This window comes from Ochotona curzoniae, unplaced genomic scaffold (genome assembly GCF_017591425.1).
Source record: "Ochotona curzoniae isolate NIBS_2020 unplaced genomic scaffold, NIBS_Ocur_1.0 scaffold_4937, whole genome shotgun sequence".
NCBI lineage: Eukaryota > Metazoa > Chordata > Mammalia > Lagomorpha > Ochotonidae > Ochotona > Ochotona curzoniae.
In genome coordinates, this window is record NW_024467126.1 from 5,273,434 (window position 1) to 5,299,491 (window position 26,058).

The following is a 26,058-nucleotide window of genomic DNA, read 5'->3' on the forward strand; positions in this document are numbered from 1 at the left end:
CTTGGCAGGTGTGGCTCGGGAGTGAGTGGGGCTTGTCGGTGTGGCCGGGAGCTTGGGCCCTCTCCCCTCCCCGTCCCCCACTGACTTGAGGTTGGGCACAGACAGCCGGCCACCATGACTGGCCGTGGGCCCCAGATGCCCAGGCCGATGCCACAGCCACTCGAGTGACTTGTGTGGGGCCCCCCGCCCACCCGGGACCTGCAGTGTGCGGCCCAAAAGGCTGGGACAGCCCACGAGCCCAGGCGCAGGGCACTCCCACCCACACCCACCCCATGAGGGGCCTGTGCCCGTCACCCCATGGCTGCCTACTTCCTGCCCCAGCCCCCAGGGGCTGCGCTCACATACCTCAGCCCCCTGCCTCTACCCGTGCGAACAGGGCCTGCCGGCTGCTCCCATGCGCGGAGGTCGCTGGGCTCGGCTGCCTCCTTCCCTCCCCTTCCGGGTCCAGTGCAGGGGCGGAGTCTGCCTGGCGCCCACAGCCCCTCCTGTACGCGGGGGTGCCCCATGGACATGGCCCTGCAGTGGCCAGGAGGGATCAGAGGCGGCCCTGCACCCTACCCGGGATTGCTTCCAGCAGGGGCTGGCCAGCTCCTGGGGTGACCAGGGCCACCCGCTGACCTCTGGGTCCTTGTCTGCCTCTCGGGTGATTCCAAGCTGGGTGCCCACGGAGGAAGGCCTCCTGTGGGAGCCCAGAGCCAGCCCACGGTGGCAGCTGTGTCCCGGGGCCTGTAGGTGCAGGGCTGGCCAGCACCGAGCTGGGGGTGGGAGCTTCCTGCTGGCCAGGCCTCTCGGCTTAATGGGTCCAGGGTGACAGGTGTTGCCGCTTGCAGCGTCAGCCTCACAGTCGCCCGACTCATCTTGCTCCCCTGACAACATGCCGTGCCAGCAACACGGGAGCCCCCAGCAGGCACCAAGCGGGGAAGCCACTAGAATGTTCTCGTCCCACCAGAGCAGCCCCGGGGCCAGGAGAGTCAGTTCCCAGCTGCCGCCCACAGCCTGGCCACTGCGACAACAGCGGCCGTGAGGTCCGGCCCTGCCAGCGGACGGGCAGCTGTCAGCCAGGAGGGGCCCGGAGTTCACAGAAGGGCAGCACCCACGGGGCAGCACCCACAGTAACTGCAACACAGGACACAGTGCACGCAGTGGCTGGTGGAAGAGTTTATTGGGGACAAGGGGGCGTGGGGCTGGAGGTCCGGGGCTCGGGGGTCAGGGGCGGAGCGGGGCCCCCGGGGGTCCGGGGCTCTGGCCCGGGGCTAGTTGCAGTAGTTCTCTAGCTGGTAGAGGGAGCAGATACTGGAGCAGCACTGTTCCACGATGCCCCGCTTCTGTAGGGCCAGCTCCGCCGGCCCTGTGTGGCCAAGAGACGGGGCTCAGTCTGGGGCTGGGCCTGCCCGCCCCCACAGCCAGCGCCTGGTGTCCCTCCCGGGACGTGTGTGAGTGTGTGCACTGGTGTGTGGAGACGCCCAGCTCACCCTGCAGCTCGTCCACATCCCGGCGGGCCTTGGGCGTGTAGAAGAAGCCACGCTCGCCGCACACCAGGTACAGCGCCTCCACCAGGTGAGAGCCGCACAGGTGCTGGTTCACGAAGGCCTGGGCAGGGTCCGGTCCCCAGACGATGAGCAGGGCCAGCAGGGGCAGCAGGCGCGTCCAGAGAGCCATCCTGACAAGGTGATGAATCTGAGGGCCGGGGGAGCTGAGGTGAGGGGCGCCCCCACACCCCGGCCCCCACGCCCCCAGCCCGGGCTGCCCAGAGGGCACCGACCTGCCTGCTGGTCACCTTGCAAGGCAGCAGGTCCTGCAGGGCTGGCACCGCTGGGTGCTCGGCGCTCTATATAGCCCGGGGCCCCCGGCTCCGGCCCCATCAGGGTCTCTGAGGGGGGTGTCGGCAGATGGCCGGCCCGGGCTGAGGCTGCAGTTTCTGGCCCATTTCCCCAGAGCCGGTCATCGCTGTCGTCATAGCCGGGCTCGGCCGGGGGCCTCAGGGTCCTGATGAAGGGCTTGCCGGGAGAGTTGATCTGCGGGCAGCTGGGGGCAACCCTCCTGCCCTGGTCACCATGCCTCACCGATTTTTCCACCTCAGCCCACTAGCACGTGGCCCTGGTCCCTGCCTGGAAGACGCCATGCGTGGCCCAGGGCAAAGAGGGGGCCACGAGACAGGACGCCCACTGCCCAGGGGCCTGGCAGCCCAGCCTCTGACCCTCTGCATGTGGTTGGCGGGGGCCCCACTGGTCTCCACATCTCCCCGGACCCCCTGGCCGTGCGCTCCCCCGAGCCCCCCGTGCCTCAGCTCCTGGCGCAGACCCAGAGGCCCAAGCAACCAGGGTGGAGGAAGGAAGGCCCCCCCGGAGCACCCTCTTGGCAGTGGGACCAGAAGCAGGGGTGCCCCCAGCAGGCCCCCGCAGCTGCCCATGGAGCCCCCTGGCCCGGGAGCCGCCTGCGCAGGCTGACACCAGGCATGGGCTGTGGGGGTCGCTCAGTGCCGCCCCCCTCCCCAGGCTGCCGGGGCACGTGGCACGAGGCTCCTCTAGCCCCAAGACGCCAACAGGCACAGGGCCTGGCCAAGCCCACCCCTCCTGGAGCCAGGCCTGCCAGCCCAACCGGCCACCACGCACCCACCTGCTCGTCGCAACTGACCCCTTCTGACCTGTGTGTGGGTGCCCTCTACGCTCAGGGCGAGGTGACCCCACCAGCGCCTCTGACCTGAGGGAGGACCCCTGCCCCGGGGCGAGACCAGGAGGAACAAGAGACACACACACAGCTGGACACGCACGGACTCTCATTGAGATGCGAAAGGTGGCAGCAGTAGGGGTGGGGCAGGAAGGGGGGAGACGCCTGGGACCCCAGGGGGCAGCGGGACAAGGAACTGAGGCTCTGACAAGAGGGTGGGGCTTGGCACGATCAGACTTGGGGGCGGGGACTCCTTGACTCAGTCCCCCTGCAGGGCTGGAGTTCCGGGCGAGGGGGTGGCGGGGACCCCAAACTAGGCTGGGCAGGGCAGGGACCTCAGGCTGAGCTGGGCAAGGCTGGTGCGGGGCGGGGATCTCAGGCTGGGCTGGGCACGGCCGGGGGCGGGGACCGCAGGCTGGGCACCTAGCCCAGGGCACTCAGCGCCTGGGCCAGCGTGTGCAGCTCATCCTGGACGCCCTCCAGGGAGCGGCGGACGGCCTGGGGAGTGTCCAGCACGTCGATGGCCAGCGTGTAGGGGTCGAACTTCACGGAGAAGGGACGCTGGATGCGGGAGGCGTAGCTCCTGCGGGTGGCGGTGGGGAGCAGGACAGGCGGGCCTCAGTGGCACTGTGGGAGGTGCCAAGCGTCCCATGCCCTTCCCCACCACTGCCAGGCTCCGACTGCCTGGATGGGCCGGAGGCTGGGGCCTTCTCCAGGGCAAGCAGCAGGCAACATGACCTTGTCCAAGTGCCCTCCTCTGCCCGGCTTCCCGGAATCTCGACTCGCCTCCAGCAAACCTTCCTGCACGGTGTGGGAGCCCGCCCCCAGCCCGGTGCACCCCAGAGGCACACCGTGACCTCCCAAGGCTGCTTAGAAGGGCGCCGTACTCCCAGGGGCCCAGTCCTGAGAATGGCCCACTTCCATGCCCATCCCTGCCCGGCCCCTCACCCTCAGAGCTCAGCAGGCTGCACAAGCCCAGCTCTGCCGAGGCCAGCGAGGCCAGCCCGCAGCCCCCAGGCCTCCGGGCCTCGCCCCACACCCTCCCAGGTCCTGTTTGGGGCAGGAACCAGGCAGCTGGTGACGGGCTAGCAGCCGGAAGCCTCTGCCCACCTGAGCTTGTCCTTGGCGTCGCCAAAGCTCTCCGACACAAAGTAGACGGGCTGGTAGGTCTGGTCCTGGTAGGGCTGCACGGCGGCCGCGTCGGGGTCGAAAGCCCGGATCTCCGGCTCCCCGGAGAGCGAGTGCTGACAGCAGAGGCCATGGGTACAACGCACGTGGCTGGGCCTGCCTCCCAGGTGCCCCCAAGCCCAGGGGCCAGCCTCACCAGCAGCTCCCCGTAGGAGGACAGCAGCCCCGCGCCGTAGGCCTTGAGCTCGCCGTTCTGTTTGCACAGCCCAAACTCCACGGTGAACCAGTAGAGCTGTGGGCATGGCCGTGGGCATCACAGGGCGTGGGGGGGGGGCGTTCACGCACAGCCCAGGGGGCCCACATGGAAAGGGACCCACCGTGGACAGCTTCTCGATGGCTTCGTCTGAGGCCCCCAGGGACGCCAGGCCGATGTCCTGCGGAGGGGTGAGGTCCACAGCGACCCAGTGAGGGTGCAGGGGGCCTGAGACCCCTGCGGGGCCGCTATTCCTGGAGCAGCCAGCAGGTGGAAGGCCAGGCCGTGGGATTCCCTGTCCCTCTGGGTCCATCCAGAGGCCCCGGCCCCGCCCACCCCTCAGGGACCCCCGACACACCTGGGAGAACTGGGCGAAGGTGCGGTCAGCCAGCATGGGCACGTGCCCCAGCAGTTCGTGGCAACAGTCCCTGCGGGGAGCAGAGCTGAGGCCAGGGTGCCCATCCCGCCACCACCCTCCCGGCCCGGCCCCCGCCCTGCTGCCCCCGGCTGTGCCCTCGGCCTGCACAGGGCACTCACGGCTCAGGCGAGTGCATGGGCGAGGATGCGTGGCGGATGTACTGGGTGCATTGGAACACGCGGAAGGCCAGGCTAGCCAGGAAGTCCCGGGCCGAGAGCAGGCCGGCCACGGGCCGCAGCTGGAAGCCCGTGCGCTCTGTGGGGGGCCGCTGGGTCAGGACCCCCAGCCCTGCCCGCCCCGCCCCGCCCACCCCCCGCGCCCCGCACCCTTCAGGAAGCGGGACACGTCCTCCAGCTGCGGGATGCTGTCCTCGCGGTAACCGCTGCAGCGCTCCAGCAGCTCCAGGGCCTGCAGGTACTCGCGGCAGGCGTGCGTGGTGTACAGGCCCCGCAGCCGGCTGTACACCTCCTTCCTGCGGACCACAGCCCCTGCCAGTCCCTGCGTGGGTCCCGGGGCTCAGCCCCGAGGCCCCGCCCCCAGGCACCTTGGACCCCTGCATTCCGAGCCTCTTGGACCTGGATTGGGTCCACCACTCTCAGCTCCTTGGGGGCAGCCTGGTAGTGCCCAGGCCAAGCGTCCAGGCCTGCCTGGGCCAGTCCCCAACACCCAGCCTGCCCCGCTCTGTGCCCCCTTGGCTCTGCAGTCTTACCAGGTAGCAGTCTCCTCGGCCGTGTACTCCACACGGGGGATGGGGTTCCCGCTGCGGAGGGGTCAGAAGTCAGGCGCCTGGGAGCTGGGATGGCCCGTGGCAGGAGGGGCGGGGAGGGGGTCTGGCTGGGCAGGGCCTCTGGGCTAACACAGGTCAGGGTGCACTGCGGCGTGACGTGGGGGCCCGGCTGAGGCAGGTGCACACTGCATTGGAGCCGGGATTCTGGGGCCCAGCAGCCTCCCCTCTGTCCCCCAGGCCTGGACACCACAGCGGGGTCTTACTGCTTGTACTGGAAGGCTATGTCGGCAATCAGTTTCCTGCGCTGGCGGTAGGCTTGGTCCGAGAAGCCCTGGGAGGGGGCAGGGGGCCTCGGTCAGTCAGGGGGCAGCAGCCTGCCCAGCCCACACTCACTGTCCCCCACACGCTGTGAGGTGGGTAGCCAGGCCAGTGGATGGGGGGGGGGTGCCATCTCACCGGGTGGTCCAAATCCAGGTCGGGATCGAACTTGGTGACCAGGTGGTGGCACTGGTCCAGCTCTGACACCCTTCTTGGGAACCAGGGGACTTGAGGAGGACGGGAAAGGGGCCGAGTCAGGATGTGGGGCCGGGGCGTGGGGGTGGCTCTGGGCTGTGGGGACGAGCCGAGGGGCAGCCTCACCCTTGTCGGCCCCGGGGCTTCTCACGTCCTCGGCCACCCGGCGCAGAGAGCTGAGCAGGGCGGCCAGGTCCCCGCCGGGCACCTGGCAGCGCACAAAGTATTCCAAGTGGGGACTGCCCGTCCGCGCCCGTGTCTCCAGGTGTTGGATCTTGGCCTCAAATGTCTGGGGGGGGGGGTGGCAGGAAGGAGAGAGGAGGACGTGGGGGTGGGGGCAGGCCCAGAGGAGGACATTTGTGGTCAGCTGACAACTGCAGGCCACACACAGGCCCCTGGCCCTTCCTGGCCAGGCTGGTGCCTGCATTGACAAGCTGCGTGTCCTTGTGGTGGCCACCCTAACCTGTCTCCTGGGCCGCGCTGGCTGTGTCCCCAGGGGCTCTCCTGGGACTGGGCGTGGGAAGGCAACGGAGCTCAGGTGGTGACTGGGGTGTTGTCCACGGCGGGCCGTGCACCCACCCCGCCTGGTCTCACAGGACAGCACGGTGTCGCCCGGCACTGACCCTGGGCCTAATGCACTGCAACTGGGCTGTTTGATGTCTGTCACTGCACGTGCCGTGTGCATAGCTCCTACGCTGGCACCCCTGACCCCTAACCCCCGGGCCCTGTCCATACCTCCTACATTGGCACCTGCCACCCCTGATCCACGGGCCCTGTTCATAGCTCCTACACTGGCATCCCCCGACCTCTGTCCAAATGACCCTTGGCTTCCAAAGTTATAAGGAGTCCATGTCTCATCCATGTCCCTTCCACATCCCCGGGTCTCCTAGCAACAGGCCCTGGGGCAGCTCAGCGGCTGGCCTGGTGCTAATGTCATTTGGAGCTTCTTCTGGAAGCTGGGTCCATCGCCGACGGGCAGTGTGGTCACAGCAGCTGACACAGTGCTCACCTGAGCCAGGGACAGACGGCACAGGGCAAGGTGGGGGTGGCTAAGCCATCCTGCAGTGTGATGGATGTGGCGGGCACAGGGGTAAGCACAGCCCATGCACCCCCCCACCACCACATGGTCCAGCACACACCCAGCCCTGCACACACACACACATACACACCTCACATGGTCCAGCACACACACACGCACCTCACATGGTCCAGCACACACCCAGCCCTGCACACACACACACACACAGACACACACCTCACATGGTCCAGCACACACCCAGCCCTGCACACACACACCTCACATGGTCCAGCACACACCCAGCCCTGCACACACACACACACATGCACACCTCACATGGTCAAGCACACACACACACACACGCACCTCACATGGTCCAGCACACACCCAGCCCTGCACACACACACACACACACACACACACACACGCATGGGATGCTCCCAGCACCCTCACCTCAAACACCTTCACCGCCCGGGACAACGAGGGCCTGGCATCCCTCAGCGAGAAGAGCAGGGTTACTGCCGCCTTCCCGTCCTTGTGGGCCACTGCCGCGGCCTCCAGGGCATCCCCGGGCTCCGAGGCGGACGCCGCCGCTGCTGCTGCAGCCTCTCTCTCCTTCCGGGCATCCTCTATGAGACTCTGCCGTCGGCCCACGAACCGCGGGGACTGTGGGGACAGGGCATGGTGGTGGGCTGGATAGCCGCTGGACGCCTCCTCTCCCCACCTGCCTGTCAGCCCCCTAGACAGGCAGGGTCAGGCGTCCGGCTCAGGTGGCGCCTGTCTGACCCGGCCGCTGTGAGGGACTCGGCCGTGCAGTCACCACGGCTTTGCCTCAGGCCCACCCTCGGCCAGGATGCAAACCCCAGCTGTCCCAGGGAGTCTTCCAGCATGCCCCACGCCCCTGTCCCTGATGATGGTGTGGGGGTCTTATGGATGGCCACAGCCCCGGCTGACGCTGCTTTCCCCGGGACTGAGGGGTGAGACGGAGCCGAGGACCCCTGCTGTGGTCGGCTGTCCAGATGTGGGGTTACCCTTCTGCTGGCCAGGACACCCCCACTCCCTGTGAACCGCTGCTGCATGCAGAATGGTCGGGGTGGGGCGTGCCCTCCCTGCCCATCCTGGCAGCTGGGAGCAGGGAGGGCCGTGGTGAGGGGTGCACCAGGACACTCCGATCCCCAGGGACAGGGGCCCTGGCCAGCCCTACCCTCGGCTCCGGCTGGATGAACCTGCCTGTGCACAGGGGTGCCCACGGCAAGCCTGGCCATTCTGGGGTGGCCTCCACCTGCTCTCTTACCATCACGGCCTCCACCTGCTTGGCGTCCAGTTCAGACACGGCCCTACGGAAGCCCCGGGCCTGGGGGGCGGCAGCAGCGGCGTCCGGGGTGGGCATGGTGTGGTGGGTGGTCCCAGGCTCGTGTCCTCAGACCTTGGGCCGGTGGCCTCTTATAGGCTGAGCTGACGTCAGGGCCCTCCTGGGCCCCCCTCTGCCCGCCCGCTCCCACCCAGCTCCTGCCGCTGTGCCTGAGGGAGGCGGGGGTGGGCGTGGAATGAGCAGCCCCAGATGCGAGGAGAGGACTCCATCCTCCCATTAAATCTAATTGCAGCCACTGTCGCAGCCGTCGTGTCTGCGTCAGCCCCAGCCAGGGGCTGGGGACATGCAGGGGCGCTGGGGACACGCAGGTCCCCTCGGCCACACGCTCCGGGGGAGGGGCCCGGGCTCAGCCTCAGCTGCTGAGGGCTCTGCCCTTCCAGAAGCTTCCTCACATCCTTGGGGGTCTGACCTCCGTCCCCTACACGAGGCCCTGGTGCCTAGCTCCCCAGGCGGGCTCCACGGGACCTGCGGTGAGCCGGAAAGGCCCGGCCCAGAGGCTGCTGAGGTCTCTTTGCAGCCCCGGGAGCGTGGCTGGATGAGGCCGGAGAACAGCACCACAGCCTCGCCTCCCTGACCTTTCCCCTCTGGGGGCTCAAGCCCCGACCTACACCCTCCTTCCCAGAGGCTGCCCACCCCGAAGGCCCCTCTTGCATGCGCACGCTGCCCTGCCCGCCGCAGCCCAGCTGGCAAGGCCCTTTTGGCTGATCACTGGTGGCCTCAGCTTCCAGGATCTCCCAGATTTCCTGGGGACCCGCCCCTTCTTTCCAGAGAGCCCTCCACCCCTGACAACAGCCTCTGGGACTGTCCCCCAAGCCAAACAAGCTAGCAGCAAGGGGGGTCCTATGCCTCGCCCCCCAGCCCTCTATGAGACTAGGGCCCAGGGCTGGCTCCCTGCTCCCCATGGGTCCCACCTGTTGGCTTTGTGCTGGAGGATGGGGAGCTGGGGCTCTAAGGCCCTGGTGCCTGACGCCCCATCCCTCAGCCACCCACCCCGGCGAGGTCCCATGCGGCTCTGACGTGGGCTCGGTCAGCACACCCTGGCCTGGAGAGTAGGTGTCCAGCCTGGGGCGGTGCTGGGAGGCCCCGGCAGGCTTCACACTCGCCCTCCAGGGTTCTGCCAGGGACCCCTGAGCCAGGCAGCCCCCAGCCCTCTGCATGCCCGCCCCACTGTTTGCCCAGGTTGTGTGCGGTGCCCCGGCAGCCGCGGGATGTGGGTTTAACCTTTCGGCAAATGCCTTCCCGATACAAATATTGTCTTTTAATTCACTCTCCTGCCTGGGCTGCTTCTGCCTGTGTGGAGGCTGAGCCGAGCTTTCTCTGACTCCCCGAGGCAGGTGGCCCCGGGCCAGAGGACCCCCGGGTACCCTTCGGCCTGCCGCATCGCTTCTGTCAGCTGTCTGTCCGTCTGTCCCCTGTCCCAGGGGCCTGGCAGGTTCCATCCTGCTTTGGTGGCGTCTGGGACCGCCCTGGCCCTCCAGCTCTGGCAGGTACAGGTTCTGGGCTCAGCCCCTGGCTTTGAGGCTGCTTGCGTGCACCCCAGCCTTGCCCACTGGGGCGCCCCAGGCCCTCCCACAGGCCTCTGGCCCTGCTGCCGCTCACACACTGAGCCCCCGAACCCCTAGCCGCTGGCCCACACCCAGGCAGCACTGCCCTGGCCCTCCTTCGGGGCCCACCAGCTCCGAGCTGCATCCTGGGAACCTGTGAGCAGTGCAGAGTGGCCTGGGGGCCTGAGGTCCCCGCCAGCCAGCTGGCTGGGGCAGGTGACCGTGGGCCAGCGCTGACCGTGGGCAGCTGCAGCTTCATGGGCAAATATGCGTGGGTGGACCACGCCCAGGCCACGCACGCACACGCGTATATACATGAACACAACACAGAGACACACGCGTGTAACTCGTGTCCGAGCTCATGAGTGCACACGTGGCCAGGTCAGGCACAGCGGCCAGCCGCCCCTCACTCTGCTCATGGCCTCCCAGGGCCCTAGCATGGGGCCTCATGACCATGGTCACCTGGGCCTCCTGGGAGGTGGGCATACCCTGCCCTCGGGTCAGAGCCTGAGCCCCCCACCCCGCCCCACACGAAGGTCACAGGCCTTAAGCGGGGTCGCAGCCCGGGGCCCCTCTCCCCACTCTCCGAAGAACCAAGCAGCCTTGCCACCCGCCTGTCAGGCCCAAATGCCAGAGCAATTAGCCCTAACGAGGCCATCGGATGGAGCAGGCGCGACGGCCAGCGTGGACGCGGGCCTGGTCGATCAGGACACTTAGGAATAATTGGGCACTCTGGAGTCAGGCCGCCACGACTCAGCTACCCTGCCGCCTGCGCCGACTCCCACCTGCCCCTGCTCTCCTCCCCCTCCCGTCCCCTACCCACCGCCCCTCGTCCAGGCTGCCCCTGGGGACACCCTCTGGGCCCCTCCCCATCTAAACTCACTCTCCCCTCGCCCGTGCAGTCGGGGTCACTGGCCTCAGCCCGGGCGGGGGGCTGCAGCTCCTGCACCTGCTACTGTGTGTGTCCGTGGTCAGCGGGAGAGAACGCCTGCAGGAGGGTATGTGTGCGTGTGTCCGTGGCATGCCAGTGTTCCGTGTGTGCGTGGTGTGCAAGCACGGATGCCCTTCCCGTGTGAGTGTGCATACATACACTGTCACAGATCCACACACCTGTGTGCATGTGGGCAGCCACAGGCGGGTCCCTGACTCCACATGGGCCTCAGCCCCGAGCCCTGGGGTCCCGTCAGGTGCTCCCAGTGGCTCGCAGTCCGCCTCCCCACGGCTGATGACTCAGCCTGTGACCCCCCCACTCCCCCGACAAATTAGCCGGCGGGAAGCGACATTCGGTTCTCGTTAGTCACTGTGAGACGCCCTGGGTTGTGACAGCAATCACATCTAATTGCAGAGCACGCATGCCCGGCCCTCGGCTAGGGCATCACCCGCCCTGCGGCTGCAGCCGGGTTTAAGGGGAGAGCGCTCCCCCCCAGCACACAGGGCCCCCTGTGGGAAGGGGGAGGTGGGTCCTCGTGCCACCTCCCCCAGGGTGGAAGAGGGACCCCTGCCAGCATCCATTCCTGTGCCTGTGCCTGCCCGGGGAGCAGGGAAGCCCTGGCAGGGACAGGCCTGGGCCTTGCCTGGGTGCCCTCCCACCTCTGTCGCATCTCCAGGCACCAGGCGTTGCTCCCACAGGGCCAGAGCCCAGAGCTCGGCTTACGGGTGGGGAGACCCAGGCCCAGCTTCCACAAGAAGGGGAACTGAGGCTTGGCAGCGGTAGGAGGTGGGCAGCCCTGCAAGGAGTGAGGGGTCCAGCTGGGGTCTGCAGGAGAGCAGCTTTCCCCCCAGGGGGTGGGGGAGGGTCTCACCCCAGCCAGGCCTGCTCCTTCCCCATTTGCCCCCATTCTTGGGGTGGGGGACCCAGCTGAGCTCCCCGACCCCCCTTGGAGCAGCTCCCCGGATGCAGGCAGGGAGGGCAGGCTGATCCTTGGTCCGTCCGCGCCGCCCCCAGCTGACATTTCGGGTTCTGCCCGCCCGGCACCTGTAACATTTACACAGCTCAGCTCCCAGTCGCTCGGGGCTGGGCGTACCCCAGGCCAGCCTTCCGGATCCGAAGTTCATTTTTAATAAACGCGGCCGGCGCAGCAGGGGTCCCATCTAGCTCCACGGGGGGCTCTCCCATCCTAGGCCCTCTGGTCCCCTGAGAGGACCCCACCTCCCAGGCCGGGGTGGGGGGAAGCAGTCGGAAGGCAGGGGAGACAGGCCAGCACAGCCAGTGGGAGGAGGGTGGTGGGACCCCCCCACCCCACGGCTCCGTGTCCAAACCCACCTCTCACCCAGGTGAGCCAGGACGGTCAGGGCCCGCCACGGCTGGCTTACCCTCCCTACAGTGCTTGCGACAGCGGGGCTGGGCCAGGACTCCATCAGGTGCCTTGCGTGGGTGGCGGGGCCAAAGTGCCACCTGCTGCCTTCCAGGTTGTATTGGCAGAAAGCAGAGCTGGGGGCAGGCAGTGTTGTCACCCAACGCCTGTCCCCATGGTGATTCCCAGCCCCTGCACCCTCCCGGTCACTGGGGACCCCGGACAGGGATCACCCAGGCCCTGCTCAGGTGGCCAAGTGTGAGTTCCACGTGGAAGCATGCAAATCACCACAGCTCACTGAACACACCCACATACGTGTGTGCACGCCTGAGCCTACGCTCACATGCATGGAGGCATAGTGCCACTGAGCCCCTCCAAGACCGTACCACTCCCACCCCTCATCTGCCAGACCTAGCCTTCCCTGGCGGGAAGCTGCTGGACGTGGCCTGAGGCGGCAGGTACACCCACAAACCCTGCCCGCTTGTTGCCAATCAGAGCCTGGAGCCCTGAAGGCGGAAGGCAGGGCTCCGAACAGCCCCTTCCTTCCTGGGCTGTGGGCTTGCTCTCTGACCCTCATTCCCCGACCTGTAACTGGGGAGGCCCTGCCACCTGCCTCCTTCTGAGCGGTCTGATCCCCAGGTGTTCCTGGCTTGTGGAGGGGCAGGGCTCGGCCTGGGGGGTAGTGGGAGCTGGTCTAGTGCATCACCCAGCAGAGGGCTGGCGGGGAGGGGTCGGGGGCCCCACCAAGGCTCCGCCCCCACAGCCGGAAGTGGGCAGCATGGTGTCCACCATGCAGCAATGGGCACAGCTCAACACAGGAACTGAGTCCTGACCCCACCACCGACAGGCAGGGAGTCCTGATTGGCTCCCAGGCGGCCAGGGCTGTGATGCTCTGGGGGATAGTCCAGCTGGAAAGCACACACCCTGGGGTGTCACCCACAAGAGGTTCCAGAGGAGAGCCACAGAGTAGGCTCAGAAGTCAGCACCGGGCCGTGGCACAGCCCACCGAGGGGCAGTGCATGTAGAAGGCTCTGGAAGGAAGGGACCAGGATCTGTGCCCGGCCTTGGCCTCAGACCCTGGCCGGGCCGGCGCTGGGACCCACAGCGCCAAGGCTGGGCTGGGCAGCCGGCTGGCTCCCCGTCCTGGGCTACAGAGGCCCGGGTCAGCATGGGCAGCAGGGTCCCTTTATGGGGGGCGAGTGTTCCAGTTATAGGTACCGGGGTCACCGCCTGGGGCTGCGGCCGACCCAGCTGCCCTGGCTGTCCTCATGACTGGGAAGTGATTTGGCCTCCCGCGCCTGCCCACCCACTGGCCGGCCGGCGGCGTCCAGTTCCGCGTCTGCCTGTTCCTCGCCTCGGGCAGCGCTGCCCAGGCACTGATCACTCATTAAGGCGCGTTATCTCCCATTACCGGGCCGAGCGATCAGAGACGGAGGAAGCAGAGCAGGGCAATGTCCTGGGCGGCCGCCTGCTGAGTCGTCCCGGGGACAATGGCCTTCCGGCCTGTGACCCGGAGCCTAGAGCAGCGAGGTCTCCAGGCCTCCTGGGGCCACGTGCAGGCAGAGCAAGCTGTCGCCCAGCACGCACGCACACACGCCAGTGCTAATTGCAGAGTCCACGTGTGCACAGAGCCAACCCCACTGAGGCCAAGCAGAGCCTGCACTGGCACCTGGGGTACAGGAAGGCAGGCGTGGGGAGCAGGTGTGTGTGGTGGGGGGCAAGGGCGGGGCCACAGCTGCCAGCAGCTCGGCCTCCCACCCCATGCACGGGGACTATGGGGTCTTCCACCCTAGCCATATGGCCCCGCGGATGTATGCCCGGCTCTGGTCACGTGGCTGTTTCGGGAGTGAACCAGCACATGGAAAATCTCTGCCTGTCTTTTTCTCTCTAAATCTGACTTTCAAATAAATAAACAAACCTAAAAACAAGAACAAAAGCCAGAGCAGGATGCTCAAATCTCGGATGTGGCTGCTTACGGGAGCGGGGCCCAGGCTGGGGTGGGCTGCCTACTGCTGCGGGGGTTAAGCGGTCCTGTCAGGTCAGGTGGGGTTGGCAGCGTGGGCCAAGGGGTGCCCGCTGAGCAGCTTGCTCCAGGGAAGCCGACTGGCAGACGCCCCACCCCCTGGGCCACTGCAGCAGCCAGACAGAGGCTGCCTGCTGTTGGAGTATGGACAGCAGAGGCTGCCCTCAGCGTGCCCCCGCCTGCCAGCCTTGCCAGGGTGTGCAGGCCTGGCCTGTGTCACCAGCAGGGAACATTAGCTGCCCCAGTGTGCTGGCTGGGGCAGCCGGCGGCAGGGGGAGGAGTTAGGTGGGGGACTCAAGGTGTTCACTAGGGGCTGGGCAGGGTCCTTAGCCGGCTGGAGGAAGGGACCCAGGAGGTTTCCGTGGCCCCTGGAGCCCCAGCTTGCACCTGCTTCCCCACCCTCAAAGCCGCTGCGGCCCGAGCTCACTCACCCCACCTCGTGGCAAATGGCAGTATAATGCATTCCTGGCCAAGAGAGAGCCTGGGGCCTCCCAGGGGACGCAGGGGGTCAGGTGAGCCTTGCAGGTCCTCCGAGGGGGCATCCCTGAGCTCCTGGGAGAAATGACTGAACTGGGAGTAGCCATCCTCCGGGGTCCTGATGCCCCACCCCACCCCACGGCTGTCGCTCAGTGAGGTGAGGGCAGTGGGAACTCAAGTCAGGACCTTACAGGAGCCCCCCACCCCTCGGCACACCCCACTGCAGGGCAGCCAGACGGCGCCACCTTCTCACGACCCCTGGGCTACCTGCTGGTCCTGAGCGAGGTCGGCTGCTCTGGAGAGGGGCTGGCGACAGGGCGAAGGCCATCCGGCCACCCTGGCCACCCCTGGCCACCCCCGGCCATCCCGGACACCCCGGACACTCCAGCCACCCCTGGTCACCCCGGCCACCCCAGCTACCCTGGATAACCCGGCCACCCCAGCCATCCCGGCCACCCTGGACACCCCGGCCACCCTGGCCACCCCTGGCAGGCGCGGTCCAGCTGGGCTGCACACCGAGTCCTCTCCGGCTCTCTGCAGTGTGGGCACGTGGCCGCACGGTGGCGCCCGCTCCCCGTTTGGGGGATCTGCCCGGTGGGGGGGGTGTCCATCAGGCTGTGACAGAGGCACAAAGGGTCCCAGCCGTGCCGACACTGGCAGGAGGGCTGGAGTCACCCCCTCCCTGCTGGGACGGGGATACAGGGTCCTCAGGTTCCCACACCCCCTCAGCCTGGCCCTGGAGGTCTGGATGCTGCAGGCACAGCTGTGCACACGGAACACACATGTCAGACGGTATCCCCCATACAGTACACACGCATGCCCCCTGCTCCCATGTCAGGGAGGGAGAGGGTGGACCATGGCCTCACCCCCACGTTCAGGATGTGCACACACACTGGGCAGTCTTAGGCCACAGGGCAGCAGAGGCCCTGCCCTGCCCGGTGCCAGCCGTGGGACTGTGGGGGCTCAGGCAGGTCTTGCCTCACCCATGCCCTCTCCCCTACCTTGCACACAGCCCTCTGCTGACCCTGCAAGTCAGCCAAGGTGGCCGTGGGACGTAGAGAATGGCTTCTGCCTGGGGGACAGGCCGGGGCAGGGCTGCAGCCTAGCAGGGGAGGAGGGACTCCATGGCCCCCTCTCCTGGCATGCCCAGAGCACCCTGGTCCCTTGGGGGCTCACGACCACGTCCCCTCTTCCCACACCCACCGGGGCCACACCTGTGCCTCCCAGTGGCAGCCATGCTTTGCCTTTGGCGCTGGCTTCTGCAGTCAGGGACCCCGGGCTGGAGCCTCTGGTTGGCAAGGTGACCTGACCTGGCCCTTCCCCTGGCATCTGGCAAAGTGCCTGGGTGGGCAGCAGGTGGCCATGATCCCTGGAGAAAGAGACCCCGGGGCTGGGGCAGCTCGGCTGGGGTGTGCGAGCAACGGAGTGGGGATAGGCCCGCTGCTGCCTGTTAGCACTACAGCCCACGGCTTTGGGGTCCTTGCGTGGGCAGTGGGCTCCCACTGCGGACAGCACCTTCTCTCCTACGTACCCCTTGCTATTACCCCACCCCTCTCTGACCTGTGTGCCCACTGGCATGAAGCATCAGTCGCGGGCCTGGGCAGGCAGCACCTGGGTGTGGGACCAGCAGGACGGGGACGGTGAGACGGAGGCCGAGTTCACAGGGGCTTTGGGCACTGTCACTCACCCATTCGGTGACCCACCCCCCACCCCCACCCACGGCCACAGCATGGAGGCCTCGGGGCCCAGAAGGTCAGGGTCCGGCAAGAGGCCACGGGGTAACTTCAGAGAGGAGGAGCAGGGGAGCTGGGTGGACGAGCAGGGAACAGACCAGCAGATAGGTGCTCGAAGGTCACGCAAAGCCAAGTGCGAGAAGTGACGGGTTCATGAACAGGTGCAGAGAGCAAGTGAGGGAAGGATGAAAAGACGGTGGACAGAGGCACATGGGGCCAGCGGGAGGGTGGGTGGGTGGCAGGGCAGGTGAGCAGGGGGTGTGTGGAAGGGTGGGTGAGCAGGTGGGTGCGTGGTTGGGTCCTTGGGTGCGAAGGAGCTGGCAGTGAGGTCCTATTATAGTGAGAGATGCATTTTCCAGCCCAGCTCTGTCTCCTGCCCCAAGCTGAACCGGCTGGGCAATGCTGTAGGCAGTGCCTCCCACCCCCAGGCCTTAACTCCGAAACGCACACCTCCTCGCCACCACCCGACTTGGTCCCGTGTTGACCCAGTCCCCGGCATCCCGGGCCTGTCCCACTGCAGGATCCCGCTGAGCACCTGCACTGAGGGGATACACCCAGTTGTGCCATGGCTGCCTGGGCGCCTGCCCTGGGATGCTCAGAGCTTGTCCACCTTCTGTGACCTCTGAGGCCTGGCTGAGATGTCACAGGTCCCCAAAGCCTTCCCTGCCCACCCCCACTGGGGCTCTGAAGTCCAGGCCTGTCCTGGGTGCTTGCCGACAGCACCGTGAGTGTGTGGGGCGGTGCTGGCCACACAGGCACCCAGCATATCAGTGGGGCAGGGTCTGGCGGCTCCCGGAACACCCCTCCCTCCTATCTCTGCCTTTCCTAAGCCTCTGTTCCAGGTCCTCGGGCGTGGTTAGGTGAAGCGAGCCTCCTTGGGCATGCAGGGGACCCAGGAGCTTGGGTCCACATGCACACACGTATCAAGGGGCGCAGTGGTGTGTGCACAGGGACCTGGTGTGGGAAGGGCTCCCTGGGCCTCTGGGGTTCCCATCACATCCCTGCTGGTTCTGGGGGGCTTGAGGCCTCTGGGGAAAGGGTTGGGAGAGATGGGGAGCCCAGCCAGTGAGCCTGCTGGAGCTCACCCAAGGGGGCGTCTCCCAGCAGGCTCCAGAACAGCAGAAGCTGGGGGCTCCTCCCTGTGGTTGTGGGGGTTTCCTGGTGCCGAGGACTGGCTCAATGCCGCAGGCCCAGGAGCCCCGGGCTGGGAGGCAGGGCTGGGCCCTGGCAGGGGCACGGGCAATCGGGGCCCTAAAGAGACCGTCTCCACAGGTTTATGACAGCCAGGAGCGATAAGGCGGCGGGATCCGACTCGGCTTTATAGGCCCGCGTTTTATCCCTTCTGCTTCGGGAACAAACGGGTTTATGGCTGGGCTCCCTGCCTCTGTCAGCCGCGAGCGGCAGCTCTGATGGGGCCGGCACACAGCAACCCCTCCCCCTGCCCGGGGTCACCGGCACCTGCCCCCCAACATCCCTGGGGGACAGGGCCACTCTGGGTCGCCAGCCCTTGCCCTCTTGGTGGCTGTGACTGTTTCCATAACTGAAACCTCATGCCAGTCAGATCCAGTGGGGCCTTGGTCAGCCCCCAGACTGCACCAACGGGTGCCCTGCGCCCTCCCTCCGTACGGGTATAGCGGACGAGGATATAGGCGTCCAGAAAGGCAAGGGCGTTGGCATGCTGGCCACAGAGCCCTGAGGCGGGGCTGGAGGCCGAGGGCAGAGCCCGGCTTCAAAGGGCCCGGGGAATGCCCGACCTCCCCTGCCTGCCCAGCGGGACATCAAGAGGCCCGCCCTGGGGTGAGCTGCTGCTGGGAGGTAGTGCCTCGCCCAGGGGCCTCCGGGAGCGCAGGGCTCTGCCCGTGGAGCTTCCAGCAAGGCTGGGTGCCTGCAAGAGGCACCAGGCCACGAAGATGGAGGCCCCTCTTCCCCGGAGGCCACAGGCTGTGCCGTGGACCCCTTCCTGACCAGAACGGGGGGGTTGGGAGGCCCCGGAGGTGTGTCCTGACCTCAGCCAACCCCTCGCATTAGGCCTGCCCTAGACGCAGGCCTGCTCCAGGACAGAGCGGTGTCCTCCAGGGTTAATCCGCTGCCCCTCCCGGGCTCCAGGAGACGGGGAGCTCCAGGCCATGTTCCTGGGTGTCTGATGGTTCCAGGCAGGTGGGGCTTCCCGGGACAGGGTGTGGACGTGGTCTTGTCCCGTTGGGGAGGAGCAGCTGTGGCCAGCGGTGCAGGAGCCCCCCTGAGCCTGGCACCTGGGGGGCTGCTCCTGACCTGGGCTGTCCTGCAGCCGGGGGTTCCTGGAGAAGCCCACATCCTGCCCGCCCCCGCTCTTCCTCCCCTCCTCCTCCCCTGCTCCCCCGATCCCCCCTGCTCCCTGCCTCTCCTCTCCTTCCCCTCCTCTCCTGTCCTCTCCCCGCTTCCAGGTCCCCACCACCCACCTCTGCCCACAGCTAACTCTCTCACCTCTTGCTCTCTGCGCGTCAACTCTCCCCCGCCCCAGGGTCAGGGCTGGGGTCGCTGTGCCCCACCCCATCCCGCCCCATGAGCCCTGGCCACAGCAGGAGGCAGAGCAGTGGGGTCTCAGGGACCCTGGTCCCATTCCGTTCACAGCTGGGCGCCGAGGAAGGGCCAGCGCTCCCTGCTGGCTGGTCCCGTGGCTTTCTTGGCGTTGCCACCTCCCCCGTGGGCACACAGGAGCCATACCTGGACGGGGCCCTCAGTCCATCTCTCAAGTGACAAGCAGGCTCCACATCCTGTCAGATGTCCCTGTGCCTTTCTCCTGGGGTGGCACTGTGGGACCCGCATGCGGGGTGGCCGGTCTCTCTGCAGTTGGTCTCAACGCTGCCTCTGCAGGCTGGGGCTGGAGCCGCCGCGCCGGGTGCACCTGTGTCCAGGTGCCCTGGCCTCACCCTCGCTTGACAGGGAAGCAGCTCCCAGGGCCAGCATGGTTCAGCTTGGAATTCTGAGCACACCCTGCCCCCGTGTGGGTCCAATCTGCCATGGGCTGGCTGAGGCCACACTGCTCTCACAGGAGTCCCCGCCACAGCGTCCAGAGGCCCAGCTGGCTGTGGGCACAGTGTGGGCACAGTGGGGGACAGAGGCCCGCAGAAGAAGTCAGATGGTAGCAGGTGGGCTTGTGTCCTAGAGGGGTCTACTGCCAGCCCGCAACCCCTACAGAGGCAGGGTGAGCTCCATGGCTGCCATGGGGCAGCGGGCAAGCAGGAAGTGTGGCTGGGGAAAGGGGGTGCATGTCTGAGGAGGGATGGGCAGCAAGGACCACCCTGGCCAAGGGGCCACCCCACAGAGGCCAGGGCCTCACCTGGGCTCCAGGACACTGCGGAGTGGCTGGCACAGTGGCATAGTGGGTAAAGCTACCATCTGCGGCACCGGGATCCCATATGGGTGTAGCTTCAGTCTCGGCTGCTTCACTTCCCTTCCAGCTCCTTGCTAATGGCCTGGGAAAAGAGCAGAGGATGGTCCATGTGCTGGGGCCTCTGTACCCAAGTGGGAGACCTAGAGGAGGCTCCAGGCTCCTGGCTGAGGCCTGGCTCAGCTCCAGTGATTGTAACGAACTGGGAGTGAACCAGCAGATGCAAGATCTCTGTGCCTGCCCCTCTCTCTATAACTCTGCCTTTCAAAGAACAAAACACATTTTTTTAAGTGCGTCGCATGCAGACTGGGGCACCGCCCAACTCGCAGCCCGTGTCCAGGCATGAGTGTGTACATGTCTCATGCTACGTCATAGCTGCTGTCCAGGCCTGGTGCCTGGGGGCTCCAGCAGGAAGGCCGAGGAGCAGCCTCTCCCGGGGGCCTGTGCAGCCAGAGGCTTGCAAGGCCCGCCTAGAGGGGCTGGACGGTGTCAACCAGAGATGCAGGGTCAGCCTCAGCGTCCAAAGCCCAGCCAAGACTAGAGACCCCACAAACAGCGTGTCTGACGGTGTGGGACAGGGGATGGCCCAGAGGTGTGGCTGGCAATGGTGGCTGAACCTGGAAACTCCCAAGCGGGCCTGGGTGGGGCTGGGCAGGAGGGCAGAAAACAGGGTCCCTGGGTTGCAGGGGACTGAGCACAGCTCCCCCAGAGCAGCCAAGCTGGAGCTGGCAAGGAACAGACAGAGAGGCTCCCGGGGCCCCAGCACAGGGCGGGCAGGGCAGGAGGCGTGGAGGGACATGGCTGGGCCTGTCAGAGCCTCAGGAGTGGCAGGGCAGCACTGCCGAGCCTCCACGTTCCAGGTTCGGCCACCCCTGGCCTCCCAGCCACAGCTCCCCCGCCCCAGGCCTGCACGCCCCTGCCTGCTACAGGCCCAGACCTGCCTCCCACCCTCTTCTGCAGGGGTCAGGCCCCAGCCATGCCCGCCATGCCTTCCTGTGGGGGTGATGGCAGGCAGCAGCCTCATCCTGGCACTGCAGGAAGGTTCTGGGGACAGGCCCAGGGGTGCTGGGCAGGACAGCAGGGCCAGCCTTACGCTCATGCCTCTGGCCTTTACAGCTGAGGCAAGGGCCCAAGCTGACCCAGGGGGCTTCCTGTGCCTGACAGTGGGGGTGGTCCAGGGTTGGGAGGCAGGCATGAGAGGGTACCTGGACATGGCCCACATACCAATGCTCTCTTGGCCGGAGCACCAGGTCCTCAGGCAGGTGTCAACAGTGGCCACTGCCCAGGAAGCCCCATCCTCATGCCCGCCACCTCCCACCCACCTCTCTTCTTCAGGGCTGGATGGTCGGAGCCAGCCACATCTCCCGGCCCAAGGGGCCAGCTACCTGCTGGACGCTCAACTATTCCCGCAGCTTTGAGGACCCCACGGCCACCTCCCAGGCCTGGGCTGGTGTCAGCAGGCAGCATGCTCTCCCAGGTCCCTGAAGGCCGCATTGAAGGTGTCAAAGTAAGCTGTGTGCCCAACAGACGGGGTGGCAACATCCAGTGGGAGCTCCTGGAGCTGGGCAGCCCCAGTTCACACTCGCTCATGGACCTCTGCTCCCCTGGCCTGCATGCACAGCCCGGGACCAGGGGGTACCTAGGAGCAGAACCAGGCCACGTGCAGGCAGAAGGCCAGCCTGGGTCAGAGGGCACTCTCCTTCAACAGAGCTCACAGGGCACAGTGCTGGCTCACTGGGGCCCCTTCCCCAGAGCGACCTGCTCAGGGTGGGTATGTGCCAAGGGGAGCCCTGGCCACACGCCTGGGGTCTGTGCGGCAGGAAGCAGCTGGCCAGGGACCCGGCTCTGCAGCATTCCCCCAGTGAGGGCTGCGGCCACCTCGCCGAGGCCCCTGCGTCCCAGCAGCTGGCCTGTTGCCTGCACCTGTCCCTTTGTTTGCGCAAATCCCGTCCCTAATGGAGTTAATCACAGGCTTTGATGCCTGTGCCAGGGCCCTGAGGAGGCTGCAGAACAAATGCGCCATTGTCTGCGGCTGCACCGCGGCCGGCCCGTTAATGGTTAAACTGGGGCACAAGGACGGTGGCCCCTGCCCGAGGCCAGGGTGGGGCATGGCCTGGGCACTGTGGCCCCCGCCCTGCCCTGCCCTGGAGCACCCCCGGGGCAGATGAACCAAGGCTTCTCCCTGTCCGCAGCACTGGAGCCTGGGGGCAGAGCCAGGGACCTGGCAGCAGAGCTGGCACGGGGGACACCTGCAGAGGATAAACACAGATGATTGTAACCCACGAGGCGGAGAGAAAGACAGGGCGAGACAGTGAGAGACCAGCTTCCATCTGCTGGCTTCCTCTCCAAGCGTCCAGGCCTGCTGCCACCCCAGGCCTGGCAGGAGGCCGCAGTCCGAGCCAGAGCTGGGCATCAGCCCTCGAGGGCCTGCGTTGTCGGGGAGCTGGGGAGAGACCCCAGCCTGGGGTGTGTGGGACTTTGGTTCAGCTCCCTTCTGCAAGTGGGACACAGCTTGGGTGCATTTCTGTCTCCAAGTTTTGTGTATTTATTTGAAAGGTGGATCCAGGGAGGTAGAGACGCGCAGACCTGGGTCCAGGCCCTGGACCTTGTGTGGTGAGCAACTTTTGTTCCTGAACTTGCAGATTCACAGAAAACTGAGCCTGTGGCGCCATAGTGCTGCGGGGAAAGCCACAGCCTGTGGTGCCGGCATCCCATGCGGGCACCTGCTGCAGTCCCGGCGGCTCCACATTTGATCCAGCTTCCTGCCAATCCGCCTGGAAAGGCAGCCGAGGACGTGCGAGACCCGGGAGAGTTCGGGATCAGCTCAGCTCCAAAGTTGCAGAATTTGGGGAATGAAGCAGGAGATGAAAGACCTCCCCACTCCTCCTTCTCTCTGTAACTTTGCTTTTTGTAATAAATAGAGAGAGAGCTCTTCCATCCTCTGGTTCATGTGTGTGTTGTGTTTGCATGGACACACACGCAGTGGCTTTCAGCACCTGACTGCTCACGACGCCATGGGCTCCCACACCAGCTCAGCTCCTTCCCGTCCTGATGACTCCCCGGAGGCTGCAGGCGACCCACACAGTTCCCACCGACCCTGTGTACTGGGACAAGCACGGTGGCACAGTGTGCTAAGCCACCACCTGTGCCAAAGTGCTGGAATGAGTCCCAGCAATCTTCTGATGTGCCTGGGAAAGCAGTAGAGGATGGCCCAAATGCTTGGGACCCTGCACCCGCGTGGGCAACCTGGAAGAAGCATCCAGCTTGGTCCTGGCGCACTTTGTGACCGTCTGATGGATGGACGAGCTCTCTCTCTACCTTGCAAGTAAATAAACCTTGACATAAATAAACCTTCCGAAGCCAAAGTGAAGGCAAGTTGGTTCTAATTCCCGTGGCCTGCTCCCTACTTCCCTGGCAAAGCCCAGACCAACCAGCACCTGCTCCTTCAGCCACCAGCTGTGGCCACGGCTGTCACCAAGAGACCTGGTCACTGACAAGTTCCTTGTCGCCCATGGTGACCTCTGGCCTTTGGTCTCCACACCCAGCGACTGTCCCCTGCTGTCCCTGCCCTATCCCAGGGACCCCCTTCCTCTCGCTATCACAGCCCCCTTCCTCTGCATGGGGTTTCCTGGCCACGTCTGTCTCACCCTCCTGACTTTGCCACTGTCCCCACCTGGGCCTGACGGCGATCCCATCTCCTTGGACCCCCTAGCACTCCCTGGCTACTCTCACAGGGCAGACAGAGTGGCAGTGCCTGGGGCCCAGGGGCCTCCTGGGGTCAGTGCCTCCCCTGCCTGCCAGTTGCTCAAGCCCCCCAGAGTTCAACCAGGCACGCCCCAAGCCCAATGTGAGGGAGTACACCTGGCCGCCCGGCCGTGCCTCCCACTCCGCCTCTGCAGCAGCCCCAGCCCCCTCCTCATCTGCTGGATTGGGAGCCACTTTGGGAAGCTGGTGGGCCCGTGTGTACCTGCCTTGCACCCCCAGCTCTGCCCCTGGCAGCCCCAGGGCCTTTGCCCAGTCTGCTGGCTCCTGTCCCTCCTGTTCCCCAGCATCACCCTCTCTGGAACCTTCCTCAGCCTCCAGAGCCTGTCTTTCTAAGTTCCAGCACTCTCCCCACCATCCTCCACTGGGAACCACTCTGGGGACTAGGGAGGACAAAGCAAAGGATGCGTCCCAGGAGCACGGCTGCTGTCCTCCGGGGGGGCTCAAACACAGACACGCCTGTGCCCCCCATGCACGCACAGACCTGTAGGTCACCCAGAGCCACTCAGGTGCACACACAGCCATGCACAGACACACATGCACATGTAGGTACAACACCCACAGGAAATAGAATACGAGTTTCCTGATGGCGCAGCGGGCATGGACCCTTCCAGCAACGCTTTCATGGCCTGTGTGTGACCACGCTGGGGCTGCCATCACATGTGGCACATCGGCGCACACATGAAACCACATGGGCACACGCGTGCACAAACAGGTGGCCACAGTGGCAGCGCGAGCCGACCACTCCCGCCGGCAGCGTCACCCCTGCAGATCCTCAAGCACGTGTTGTCGGCCTCATCCACCCAGGCCGGCGGGTTCAGACAGACCTGCCTCTGGCGATGAGTGTGCCCAGATTCCTGCCTGCCCACACAAGTGCAGCACCCACCTGCCATGCACCTGCCTGGGGTGTGACTGCCAGCCCGGCCCATGTTCGCGGGGAGCATCCAGCTCCAAGACCTAGGCTCTGCCAGGCGCCCTGGAGGAACACAGGCAGATCCTAGCACGGCCCTGGGGCCTGCATGCTCAGCCTGTGGACCCGACTGGACACTGGCACAGTCCCTCGGAGCTGGCTGCCAAGGGGGCAGTGCTGGGACCTCCAAGTCAGACCCCGCCCTGGGCCCTACCGCCGAGCGGCTGGCTCAGCACTGCCCACCCAGCACCAGGAGTCCGACCAGGCTGCCACCTCTGCCCCCTGGCACACCGTACTGCTTCCCTTCTCCTGAGCCTGTCCCCGGCCCCACTCTACAAGTCTCAGAATCCCCGTCTGGCCTGGGGAAGCCCACCCCCTCAGACCCTTCTGCCAGAGGCACCAGCCAGAAGGGGTCCCGGGGCAGAGCCCTGGCTGAGCTGGGCCGCCCGTGCTGGGGCTTGGTCTGCAGGCTGGAAGGCCCTGCGGGGCAGCGTCGCCCCACACTGCGGGCAGCACTGGCCCACGTCCAAAGTGCCTGGCGTCAGTAGGAGCTCCCTGCTCACCCCGCAGGCAGCAGGCCTTCGGCCCCTTGGGCCCCTGCCAGCCATGTGGGGAACCTGGCTGGAGCTCCTGGCTCCTGCCTTCGGCTTGGCCCAGCTCTGGCTGCCACAGGCATATGGGGAGAGAACTAGATGGGACTCTCTCTGCCACTGAAGTGAGGCGCAAAAAAAGGAAATTAAGTTTTCAAAAGAGAACTCCAGCAAGGACCTGCAATAAGGCCGCGGCCACAAGGAGGCCTGTTTTGATCTCTTCCCGCTAAACTCAACAGCTTCTACAAGAGGGCATAAGCAATGTGCCAGTAAGATGAAAGCTGGGAGCATCCCGCCCCTTTTAATCCACAGCTTTTGTTTGTTAGTTTGTTTGAAAAGCAGAGGGAGAGAGCGAGAGAAGCAGAGAGAACCTGCCATCCACTGGTTCAGTCCCCAAGTGGCCAGACTGGACCAGGAGCCTCCTCCAGTCTCCCATGCGGCTGCAGAGTCCCAAGGCTGTGGGCCGTCCTCTGCTGCCTCCCAGGCCACAGGCAGGAGCTGGACGGGGAGAGGAGAGGCTGGGATTTGAACCAGCCTGCTATGCAGATGGCAGCTTTACCCGCAACACCACCCGAGGGAGCGAACCAGCAGAAAGAGCTCCCTTGCTGTCTCTCTGTCCCCTCTCTCCACCAAGCCCCATGGCCCGGAGGAGGGATAAGCTGCTGATGGCAAGAGTGGCAGGGACTGAGAGCCGAGGTGGGTAACACAGAGTGGCAGTGCGGTGCCACGCCAGGGCCGCGTGATGTAAGCCGCACGCAGCAAAAATATCAAGAGCTGGTTCCGGGGTGCAGGCTCCGTGCCAACCGCATGCCGGCGGCTGACAGCCCTGGGCAACCTGGACCTCCTGCGGGGCCACAGCATGGCCATGCATGTCTCCACTGCCCCCCACACAGCGTGGGTCTCCCCAGAAGCAAGGAGCACCCACATCCCGGCTCAGACCACGGGTGCTGACACTGCCAGGAAGAATTCTAAAGCCACAATGCTAAATACAGCGCCGACACCGTGTCTCGGGGAGGGGACGGTTGTGGAGGGGTGGCGTCTGGTGCAAGGGTCAGCACATCCCTGGGGTGTCCCCATCAAGGGGCCTGCTCTGCTCCCTGCCCCAGCACCCTGGGAGGCAGCAAGGTGCGTCCTGGTGAGAGACCTGCAAGAAGCTCCTGGCTCCTAGCTTCAGCCGGCCCAGCGCCAGCTATGAGCGGCTAGGGCTTTGAACCGAGCCCCAAGTCGCGTGGAGGCCACGTGTGCTCAGAACACCCACT

The 26,058-nt window shown here is 66.1% G+C and overlaps 2 protein-coding genes across 3 annotated transcripts; both read right to left on the bottom strand.

Moving 5' to 3' along the window:
• Positions 1–1,253: 1,253 nt before the first annotated feature.
• On the bottom strand, positions 1,254–1,659 carry INS (insulin). The gene is made up of 2 exons (XM_040971076.1): positions 1,461–1,659; positions 1,254–1,372 (listed from the first exon to the last, which is right to left on the bottom strand). Exons 1-2 carry the CDS (start codon positions 1,657–1,659, stop codon positions 1,254–1,256), a joined length of 318 nt encoding a protein of 105 aa, XP_040827010.1.
• Positions 1,660–3,071: 1,412 nt separating this feature from the next.
• On the bottom strand, positions 3,072–8,114 carry TH (tyrosine hydroxylase). Of its 2 annotated transcripts, none has more exons than XM_040970908.1 (13): positions 8,019–8,114; positions 7,178–7,390; positions 5,833–5,995; positions 5,650–5,738; positions 5,457–5,524; positions 5,176–5,226; positions 4,793–4,938; positions 4,586–4,721; positions 4,407–4,476; positions 4,173–4,229; positions 3,992–4,087; positions 3,778–3,911; positions 3,072–3,250 (listed from the first exon to the last, which is right to left on the bottom strand). In XM_040970908.1, exons 1-13 carry the CDS (start codon positions 8,112–8,114, stop codon positions 3,091–3,093), a joined length of 1,479 nt encoding a protein of 492 aa, XP_040826842.1. In that variant the 3' UTR covers positions 3,072–3,090. The 2 variants fall into 2 exon arrangements, with proteins under 2 accessions (XP_040826842.1, XP_040826841.1); XM_040970907.1 differs by having other exon boundaries at positions 7,178–7,427; positions 7,963–8,114.
• Between the last annotated feature and the right edge of the window lie 17,944 nt (positions 8,115–26,058).

Excerpts from the sequence above, each read along its gene's own strand:
- INS (XM_040971076.1), bottom strand. The coding sequence starts at position 1,659 with ATGGCTCTCTGGACGCGCCTGCTGCCCCTGCTGGCCCTGCTCATCGTC. Across the intron at positions 1,373-1,460 it reads GCTGCAGGGTGAGCTGGGCG|GAGCCCCGTCTCTTGGCCAC; the intron begins TCTCCACACACC and ends CAGCCCCAGACT.
- TH (XM_040970907.1), bottom strand. The coding sequence starts at position 8,114 with ATGCCCACCCCGGACGCCGCTGCTGCCGCCCCCCAGGCCCGGGGCTTC. Across the intron at positions 5,525-5,649 it reads ACCTGGATTTGGACCACCCG|GGCTTCTCGGACCAAGCCTA; the intron begins GTGAGATGGCAC and ends GCCCCCTCCCAG. Across the intron at positions 3,251-3,777 it reads GACGCCAAGGACAAGCTCAG|GAGCTACGCCTCCCGCATCC; the intron begins GTGGGCAGAGGC and ends CGCCACCCGCAG.